The sequence below is a fragment of the Plutella xylostella genome, chromosome 7 (assembly GCF_932276165.1).
Source record: "Plutella xylostella chromosome 7, ilPluXylo3.1, whole genome shotgun sequence".
NCBI lineage: Eukaryota > Metazoa > Arthropoda > Insecta > Lepidoptera > Plutellidae > Plutella > Plutella xylostella.
The window spans coordinates 6,180,582-6,191,743 of NC_063987.1; the positions used below are offsets into that span (position 1 = coordinate 6,180,582).

Consider the following 11,162-nt stretch of genomic DNA (forward strand, 5'->3'; position numbering starts at 1 on the left):
AACCTGAAAATAATGATGTTACAGATTTAAATTATTGAAATTAATATAACATTATTAGGTATTATTATAATAATGAAACAAATTCACGAGAAGTACTGATGTTCCGTGTTCATCGCACTACATGATCATTTAATTGTAACTTTTTGTATTACTTTTTAATTTTTTTTTTTTTTTTTTTTTTTTTTACATAATTTATATAATTTACAATTACAAACTAAACTACCTATATATTATACAAACTAAACCTATGTACATAACTAAAACTATATACTTTTTAATGATGTGAAGTTAGGCACAGCAAAGTTTCAGAACTAGGAAATGTTTAGCAATATCGCAGCTAACTTCATTACTGTTCCTTTTGACGTTCGAGTTCGGAGTAAAAGGACACGCGAACATAGGCAAATTTTGCCTACGTTCGCCTTCTTTTCTCAGGTATCCTCTCATTTTGATAAATTAATACGCATTTAGCACTATTAGTAACATCCAAATAAAGCATTACCAACAACTACGACCCAAGAATAAATATTGCTTAGTAACACAGTGAGGTTATGTGCCACATATTGAAGAAAGTTTGACCATAAACTGTTTATATTTTTGTGTTCTAAATAACGAGTTATCCTTGTTGGCAGTTATGTCTCGGCATAGCAACAAGCAGCATGAGGAGACGGACAAGCTAACGCGTATAGCTATAGTGAACGCGGATCGTTGCAAGCCTAAAAGATGCAGGCAAGAGTGCAAGAAGAGTTGCCCGGTGGTGAGGATGGGGAAGCTCTGTATCGAGGTGACGCCCAACGACAAGATCGCCACCATCTCCGAGGAGCTGTGCATCGGATGCGGTATCTGTGTGAAGGTAAACAATCACTTTTTTTTAAAGTGTCTCTAAAATTTCTTATCCAAGGCTACTTAATTAATTATTCACCGAAAGTCACCTTGATGTTGTCTACTGGTAAAGCGATTTTCAATATTGGACTATTCTCAGTGATGTTTATTAATATAATTCAAATATCCTTTTCCAGAAATGTCCATTTGATGCTATTACCATCATCAACATTCCTTCCAACTTGGAGAAGCACACCACTCACCGTTACTCCAAGAACTCGTTCAAGCTCCACCGGCTCCCGATTCCTCGGCCTGGTGAGGTACTGGGTCTGGTCGGCCAGAACGGTATTGGCAAGTCCACGGCGCTGAAGATCCTTGCCGGCAAGCAGAAACCCAACCTTGGACGTTTCTCTGTAAGTTATTACCACAAAACCAAGAAATTCAACACTTTCTATTACACTTTTTATCCCAAAGAGCACTGGTACTCAGCTTTTATCAATTACAAACACTCATATTCAAGAGTGAAAGCAGTAAAATAAGCTGTTGGTTGGCCAGTAGCCTTCAATCTCTAAACTGGAAAATATTTAGTCCTGTTACATTTACCAGTACATTGTAAAGTAACCAGCTAATTTTAACATACAGATAACAACATCAAAACACTCTCACAAACATATACTGAAATAAATCCCAACCTCATTGACCTTCCAGGACCCTCCAGACTGGCAGGAGATCCTCTCCCACTTCCGCGGCTCGGAGCTGCAGAACTACTTCACCAAGATCCTGGAGGACGACCTGAAGGCGCTGATCAAGCCGCAGTATGTGGACCAGATCCCCAAGGCCGTGAAGGGAACCGTTGGGTTCCTGCTCGACAAGAAGGACGAGCTGAAGAACCAGACACAGATATGCAAGATGCTTGGTAAGTGATGTTGCTCTAGCATTGAATAGTATGCAATTTTAAAATTATTGTGTGTTATGTTGTGTTGTTATTTAAATGTTGATAAGAAATTGTATTAGCCTACCTACCCAACATCCTAGATCCCTAACTTTTTAATCTTTTAGACCTGTCTTAGATCCCATCCCTGTACATTCTTTTTTCTCTTTTGCATTTGTGACATGGTGGTAGACTCATTATCTTGACAACCAACAATTAATAATTGTAAAATTTTACTTTGAATACATTATCAATCTGAATCTGTTAATCCCGCAGACTTATCCCACATCCGTGGGCGCGAGATCGCGGCTCTGTCCGGCGGGGAGCTGCAGCGATTCGCCATCGCGATGGTGTGCATCCAGGACGGGGACATCTTCATGTTCGACGAGCCCTCCTCCTACCTCGACGTCAAGCAGAGGCTGAACGCTGCCAGGACTATACGCTCGTTGATACATCCTGATAAGTATGTACTTTTGTTTGTATAAGGGTGCCTTTCCACCAGAGATGTGCTTTGCAGCTATGCTGATATGTTTGATATCAAATGCATCCATAGTAACGTAGCATAGGACGTCTATGGTGGAATAACGCCCTTAACCTGTCAGCTTTGGACAACAAATTAATACCAATGCATCTGTTTCCATGGCCACGGGATTGTAAAAGTTCTGATTATGACCAGGCCTCCCACAATAATAATAATAATATAATGCCTAAAGCATGGTAGAGATCTATGTCCAGATGATACTGACATACCATAAAGTCATGTTACATAAAAGTGATTCAGACCAACTTTTCAACTCCTTTCTGTCTTATAATACCACTTATGAAGATCTCAAATACAAACTGTACTCTGACATCGGTACTACTATCCTCCTCAGGTTCATCATAGTGGTGGAGCACGACTTGTCGGTGCTGGACTACCTGTCGGACTTCATCTGCTGCCTCTACGGCGTGCCCGGCGCGTACGGCGTCGTCACTATGCCCTTCTCCGTACGAGAAGGTTGGGCAATTTTACATAATTATGGTTATAGCTTTGGGTGAAAGGAAGGAGGTTAAGGTGCAAACAGGGTAGTTTGCGTGGCATGAAAATCTAAATACTGATTTACGGGTGCGGCTGACGACGGCTGTGTGGTGCCATAGATTTTTCATCTAGGTCAGCCCGGGACTGTCGTAAGCCGCAATGCACGTAGCAGTACCTTTAGCAGCGCCGTGGGATTTGGCGCCCGTGCGTAAATAATACTTTCACTGCGTAATTTCAATGTCGTTGTATACGCGACAGCAATCGCAATGTGTATGCCACTTGATCTAACGGGTGGAAACATTCCAATGCGCTATTTGTTATGTATAAATAGATAGTTAAGGCACCAAAGTACTTATTGATTAATGGCTTGTACAATTAATCTGCGTTTATTTTCTAGGTATCAACATATTCCTTGATGGTTTCGTGCCGACTGAGAACATGAGATTCAGAACTGAATCCCTAGTATTCAAAGTAGCTGAATCTGCTACAGAAGAAGAGGTAATTTACATTTACTAGATACAGATCTAATCAATATCACATCATAGCATAATTATGTACTTTTACATAAAACATTTCTTTTCTTATCAGATAAAACGGATGAACCATTATGAGTATCCAGAGATGACAAAGAAAATGGGTGACTTCAGTCTTAGGGTCAAGCAAGGAGAGTTCTCTGACTCCGAGATCTTGGTGCTTCTCGGAGAAAATGGAACTGGAAAAACCACATTCATCAGAATGTTGGCTGGCAACTTGGAACCCGATGATGGTAAGCTTGACTCGATTACTCGATACTATTCGATTCACAAAATATCCATCGAAAGTATCGAAATAACTAGAATCGAATTTAGTTTTTGTAATGTGGCAACACTTCGTAGTGAAATGTCAAATTTTCATGAAAGTTGTCAAATGACGATTTTATTGGAACGTTTTACTGGAGAAGAATTTCAACAATAATTGTTATTTTATACGAATGTGTACATAGTATTTGCCTTTGTTTTTAGATTAGTAAATTAATAATTCATATAATTGGCGATGTAAAATCAATCGCGTAAAATTGAGGTTATAAGTGAATCGGTGGTTTTAAGCTTTAGTATTTTAGATGAATTCCGAACATTCTAGTGATGGCCCGGGGAGAATTCTTTGATTTGTTCTTCCACCCCGTGTTTCAAAAGTGTTTAAAGCATGCAGAGGCCTCCAAGCCGGCAGATGGTACACAATATTTTAATTACCATACATCTGTGCATATTATCACTAAAACAAAGTGTTTGACTGTGTTTATGGGCTCCTTGCTTGTATCTCTCTTTCTTAGACTTAAAGTCTTTGTGTATTTAACCATTTGAAATAAAACCTAACTTAAAATTCATAATCTTATACTTAATCCGCCGTTTGTTATTGTTGCCAGGCTCGGGCCACCTGCCGCAGTTGCACATTAGTTATAAGCCACAGAAGATCTCGCCCAAGTCGCAGGGGCTGGTGCGTCAGCTGCTGCACGAGAAGATCAGAGACGCCTACATTCACCCACAGGTATGAGAACTATGGTAACAAGACAAAAATATGCTATTAATTATAAGAGGAAATGTGTTCAGCTCTAAAACCCATAACATTTGTTTGCCGCTACAGTATTTTTTATTTATAACTTATTATTATTAAAGATCTTATCCATACATAATACTCCTTATTTTGACAAATTTCTAACATTTGGAAGGTTTTTTTTATTTGACTGAACAGCTACAAGCTGAATCATTTCATGTTTCTTAGTTATATTTTACTAATCCATCACATTCTCTCCGCAGTTCATCACAGATGTGATGAAGCCAATGAAGATAGAGGAGATAATGGACCAGGAGGTGCAGAACCTGTCTGGAGGAGAGTTGCAGCGTGTGGCGCTGGTGCTGTGTCTCGGGAAGCCCGCCGACGTCTACCTGATTGATGAACCCTCGGCCTACTTAGATTCTGAGCAACGTCTTGTTGCTGCTAAAGTTATTAAAAGGTATGTTGTATGAGGGTTTGAGGGATGAACTGAATTCATGGGAACCTACTATCAGACTACTTACACCTTGTATGGCCACATCATAGGCAGCCAACTCAGATGGCATGGCAATGGCATCTTATCTACATCAATGAACTCAGATGTCCTATCTACATCAAACTTCCAATATTGCAATATCCTAAGTCCACAATACAGAATATCTCCAACAGTCATTCCATTTTATAAATCTTCGATTATGGGGTGGCACATATCCAACAGTCGACTACTATGAGCCACTAATTTATTAATTCACTGAAAACCCCTGTACTTAACAAACACCTCTACCACCTTCCAGATTCATCCTGCACGCCAAGCGGACAGGCTTCGTGGTCGAGCACGACTTCATCATGGCCACATACCTGGCGGACCGCGTGATCGTGTTCGAGGGCACCCCCTCGTCGGACGCCACCGCGCACGCGCCGCAGTCGCTGCTCAACGGCATGAACAAGTTCTTGGAACTGCTGGGCATTACCTTCAGGAGAGACCCGAACAACTTCCGCCCCAGGATCAATAAGCACTCGTCTGTTAAGGTTAGTGTTATGGAACTTGTGCAGTGGGCGCTTTCGCTGCCTTTCTTTCGAATTTTAATGAGATTAATAAGATGTTGCTTTGAAATGTAGATGAATCTAAATAGCATCTCTTTTTGAGATGGTGTTGCCTTAGCAGTTACTGAGTGGAGAGTTTGGTACCTCGATAGGTACCGATTACCGATACTACCGATTATGTTTGATAGTTATCTGTTAGTGATTAGAGGTGATGGCAGATTGCGAACTACTTTACATAGGTACTACGAGTGTAGTGTAGCTTTAGCGTGCAATTCACCCCTCACTATTGCTAACAATAAGAAACAATGTTGTAGCTGTTAGTAAATTATCACTACACTCAAGGTTGCCATTATTCTAATGATGTTTCCTTTGTTACAGGACATTGAGCAAAAACGGGCTGGCCAATACTTCTTCCTGGAAGACTAAAACGGACACTGTAAAGAGTTATCAATATGTATATTTATTTATATATGTTGGGCTGTTGTATGTATGTATGCTGCTACGTAGTCACTGTCACAATGGAGGTGGCTAACATTTACCATCCTTGTATTTCCAATTGTATTTTATTGTAATAAATCAATTTTATACAATTGCGCATATTTTTATTTTATTTTTTACCTTTTATTAAGCTTACTTGATAACAACCCTTTACACGGTGGCGGCCAATCTTGTTGCTTTATTACCGTCTTTAACTCTAGTCATCACATCACGACCCATTACGTCCCCACTGCTGGGGCACGGGTCTCCTTCCAATGGAGGAAGGATTTTTGTAACACGCTGACCTAGTGCGGCATCACAAGCAAGCTTGTGCTGAGAGAGTTGTCGGGTAACCTCAATTATCAGAGATACGACACTTACGATCGCTGAAGCTAGCTCCACTGCGGACGCTTCTACTTACCTCATAGTCATCACTGATACGATACTGAAAGTTAAATAGATGGATATTCTTTATTTGTACACAAAAACATGGACAAGATTACAAAAAACTTAATCTAACACATATGTGTGTACAGATGGCGGTCTTATCGCTTAAAGCGATTTCTTCCAGACAACCTTAAATTAAAAGTGTGACTAGACAAGTTTAGTAGGTACTGAAAGTTGAGTATTTTTTTGTTCTGAGGTTTTTTTCCATGTTAATTTTGTTTCTGAACGATCCATAAATACGAAAAAATAAAACTGTCAATCGAATTTAGTCTATGAATAACCTCACTTTTCGATTTTGACATTTCGTTCCACGGTTTCTCGTATTCCGCTTTCGCATCTGAAAATTAAATTAAATTAGTAAACATGTCTGATTTATCGGACTTCTCAAGCGCAAAGCCTGGAGATTCAGAGCTGCAGGACTTCCTTTTGGCTGAGAAGCAGAAGGCACAGTTTCATGCCCAGGTAAACAATACAACAAATCTGATGTAACTTTCAGAAATTGTTTTCAATCTTTAAAACTCCTATTTATTTTACGAATATACCGTACAACAGTGTAAATGCCAGTACCTTTGGTCACAACTATCCGATGTGACTTAGTAAATACAAATTTAAATGCTAAAATTGGTTACCTTTATGAAAATTTCTTTCAGATCCATGAGTTCAATGACTTCTGTTGGGACAAGTGCGTGGACAAGCCTGGCTCCAAGCTGGACTCTCGCACCGAGACTTGCATCACCAACTGCGTGGAGCGGTTCATCGACACCTCCCTGCTCATCACCAACAGATTTGCTCAGATGCTCGAGAAAGGAGGCGGAATGCACTAATTGTTTATAGTTTATATTAAACTTGATTTTAAGATTGACTGCTAGTCAAAACGTGTTAAAGCTGAAACTGTGTAATTATTGTATGCCATCTGTTCAGACTTTAGTAATTGGTTTATGGTATGGTCTAGTGATATGGTCACGGTAACTACTGTGTACAGATACAAAATATTATATTACCAAGAATAGAATGCATTTTTGCAAAAAGGGATACACTTAAATAAACTTAGCACTGGCACTGTGCAGTCAAGTAGGTTCTAATATTGTTGATAAAATTGATGAATGTTGAGTTAGTGTTATAGTAAAATGTGCTGGGTTGCATTTATTAAAAATAATTGCAGTTTCATTACATTTTTTTTATTTAAGTACCTACTCATCCACTTTGTTTAGTTGAAATAAAACACTCATCACAGCACCACATACCACACTTATATTTAATTAACCTAAAATGCACTTCAATGGCATTTACCATTTAACAACCAAAAACTATCTCATCTATGTTGGTAGGTGCAGCTACCATGAGTGAGTAATTAACGTTCAATGCTACCTACATGTGGTGGCAACTTAGTTTTTAGTATTGTTATTGTTACCCATGTATACCTACCTACCTTACTTTAAAACACTAATCTTCCACACAGTAAGGATAGGACATAATATTAACAGCTAGTTACTGTAAAAATATACAGGTCAGTCAACATGAAACTTGAAAGTTACATCGTAATGCACAAAGAATATAAGTAAGTAGGTACCTACTTCTCTAACGAGAATGTAATGAAGTCCTACAAATAGTACCTACCTACTATAAAAGTACCACTGAAATCGTTTAGTACCTAGCAAGTGTATACGTAGACGTCTACGTCTACTTGCTGTTACTGTTTTCACAACATCCCATTTTTACAATACTTACAAAACATCGTAAATAAGTTTTCATCAATGACTCATTTTATTAAACATCACAAAGGTCGCGTAGCAGTTCTACGAAGCAGCATAGATGACGATGATCTAACTGAATCATGAATAAGATCAGTGACGTTGAAATATTTGTCATACCAGACCTACTCAGTTGGTTTACTAGTTTATTTATATCCATGATCAATGGATCGTTATGAAATTGTCAATGAATTTTGATATCAAGGGAACGGAGGCAAAGTTAGATAGTTAGTGGGATTTATTTTTAAATAAATCGACAAAATGACATCTCCCAAGTAGCATTGGAGGTCGGGTTTCTTTGTCCCAGACTGTACATAGTTACAGTTAGGCAAAAACTGTTTGTCTTACCGATTCCTTGTTTACCTACCGGCATAGTATAGTAACTAGGTACAGCCTATGGACTTAATTCCTCGCTTCTCTGTTTTTCTACAGGACTTTGCCCACTCCTAGTTCGTGAAACTCCGAAAGGCCTGTCGACTAGTTAATTACCTACCTACTATTATCGGTCAAGCTAATTTTAATCAATACGATAGGTTATCTTCATTTATAAAAGTGCCTAAGAGGTACCCCTACTACCAATAATTGAGGTAAGTATTGGTCCTTTTGAACTGTATAAATAAGGACTTCTGAACAAAGACTGAAGTAGGCTGGCTCTACGTAAGTATACAAAGCTTATAGGTATTGATGATATTTTATTGAATTCAATGAACTAGGTAGGTACGTATTACTACGTATGGTGCATGAAAGACCTTCCTCGACTGACGTAGGTAGGTACCTGTATATGATACTGACGCTAATCCTTTCACCACGGTGATCTAGCTCTCGTTTTAGTCATCCACACTATAAGGAGAAGATTGGGTTCAATGGTTTTTCATGTCAGCAAATACCTACGGAGGAGCACAACTTGACTTACTCAACAACCACATTCCAACATATTCCTCATATTAATATTTAAAAGGTAGAACGGTAGGAGTAGGTATGTGGGTAGTTTAGTGTCCAAGGTACCCACAGTTGAGGGGAAATACTTACTAAGGAATGTTTTCCTAAACTGGGTGCATTGAATTTGAAATGGGAGGAAACCAAGTAGTGAAGTGTAGCCGGTCTGCCGGCGTCGCTCCACGGCGGCGGCGGCGGCGGCGGGGCGGTGACATCATCGCGGCCAAGATTACGTGTCGCGCCGGGGTCCGCAACATTTGGAGTTGGAGGACTGTATTTTGTTACAATGTAATTAAATAGATTCATTGAGCAACTTGGTAACCGAAGGAAAAAATACGGTGCATGATATATTTTTCTTCTCTTACCTACCTAACATGGGCGTACCGAGGTAGGGGCAGGGGGGGGCAGCTGCCCCCCCCTAGAAGATGAAATAAACGTAAATTTTCCTGCCAAGTGGGAATTAAAAACGTGTTACTCTGCGCAAAATGAAATGTGGTCAACAAAATAACTTTTCTTTTCAGTCAGATATTTTGATTTCATATTCTTTTATCTATAAATAAATATTGTACAACATTCGTTATAGTAGGTAAGTAATACTGTTAGCTACGTAACCTTATTATCATTGCAAGAATTTTATGACCAGAGAACTGCCCGCCTACTCTTGAAACTCATTGCTCGCAATACATTGCGTCTGTCCTGCGTTCTCAACATTAATAAAATTCTTGTTCTTCTCTCGATCGAAAAGTAAAAATAGATAAATGTTCATCAAGATAACGCCTTTTCAAGAACCTAGGACTAAGAAACAAGTGCCCAGAATGTAGAATTTATTTTAGATTTTGGCCGAAAAAGCCTTTTTTAGCCTTTTTGCAAAGTAACTTCTAAATTGTAGCCACTATATTATTGTTTCTAGGTTCTCAAAATTGGCATTTCCTAGCTGTTAATATTAGTATTTTTACTTTTTAGAAAAACGCCTCTGAAGAGAAGTTATGATTTTTTAATTGTTGGGAAGGACAGACTGTATTGCACATTGCCTTTCATACTGAACCTTTGGCATAATTTATGGGTGAAGAAGGCTTTATCAGATGATCAATTAAGCAACATAGAAGTAGTTGATCTGTTCAACGAAGCCATTTTTTTTTACCGTGCGGTCAGAAAGGCATTGACTATTTTAAGCACTATCCCATGCACCACAGCGGCGACCGGTAGAACGGTCCTTCAGTACGCTGCGAAGAGTTAAAACGTGGCTTAGAAGCACCATGGGTGAAGAAAGGCTTACAGGTTATGTCTGATGAGCGTACATCGCATTTAAAAGAAAACAGTGAGTTTATTGAAAAGAAAGAAAGACTGTCATAGACAAAGGACATTGGGCATTCTGTATGGCTATTTGCCCCGCTTTTTGAAAACAATGGGAAAACATATTACTTTTTCGTATAATAGGTAACTATTATTCGTATATTACGTAATATTTTTTTCTAAATATTTACATTTTTTCCATTGTTTTGAATTAAAATGACTACAGAATATTAAATCGGGCTGGTAACACTATGATTTCAAAGTATTTTGGTTTATGTTCGCGACTTTTTAGTAAAGCGGGGCAAAAAGGCCAGATGTCCTTTTCGGAAAATCCGGGAAGATTACTTTTAAATTAATATTTTGTTTTGTGTCTTACTCAATTTTCATGATTTTTAGGGTTCAGTACCTTAAAAGTAAAAATAGGTCCATCCGTCTGTCTGTCTGTCACCACCCTTTTTCTCAGAAACGGGTAAAGATATGAAGCTGATATTTCGCATAGATATACAAATGTACGACCTCTAAAAAGCAACAAAATGAAGTATAAAAAAAAATTTGGGCTACCGGTAAAGTGGGGATGAATAATTTTTTTCAGTGTTCCAACGACGGTGTGGGGTAACGTTGAATAGGTATTTTAAAAATATTATAGGTATGAATGATCAAAGCATTTTTTTATTCAGTAATTGGTTTAGGAAATATAGCCCCTGCTGGCTAAATGGTAGGTCCAAAAAATATGAAATTCATGGATATGACGAAATTAAAAGGAAAACTATCTCAGGTAAGTAAGACTTGTACGGAACTCTCAGTCCGCGAGTCCAACTCTCACTTGGCCGGTTTTTTATTTCATTATACCCGACCCGACACACCATCATCTCGAAACAGGTATGAGCTGCCCCCCCCTATCTGAAATCCTGGGTAC

General features: G+C 38.8%; 2 protein-coding genes across 2 annotated transcripts; both read left to right on the forward strand.

Moving 5' to 3' along the window:
- The first annotated feature begins 287 nt into the window (after positions 1-287).
- On the forward strand, positions 288-5,939 carry LOC105390912 (protein Pixie). The gene is made up of 12 exons (XM_011562286.3): positions 288-432; positions 630-850; positions 1,017-1,232; positions 1,528-1,735; positions 2,027-2,213; positions 2,626-2,747; positions 3,166-3,266; positions 3,357-3,534; positions 4,171-4,292; positions 4,562-4,758; positions 5,093-5,327; positions 5,721-5,939. Exons 2-12 carry the CDS (start codon positions 632-634, stop codon positions 5,766-5,768), a joined length of 1,833 nt encoding a protein of 610 aa, XP_011560588.1. The 5' UTR covers positions 288-432; positions 630-631; the 3' UTR covers positions 5,769-5,939.
- A 609-nt stretch (positions 5,940-6,548) lies between these two features.
- LOC105390911 (mitochondrial import inner membrane translocase subunit Tim8) lies at positions 6,549-7,430 on the forward strand. Its single transcript, XM_011562283.3, has 2 exons — positions 6,549-6,728; positions 6,917-7,430. The coding sequence occupies exons 1-2, from the start codon at positions 6,630-6,632 to the stop codon at positions 7,088-7,090; spliced, it is 273 nt and encodes a 90-aa protein (XP_011560585.2). The 5' UTR covers positions 6,549-6,629; the 3' UTR covers positions 7,091-7,430.
- The last annotated feature ends 3,732 nt before the right edge of the window (positions 7,431-11,162 follow it).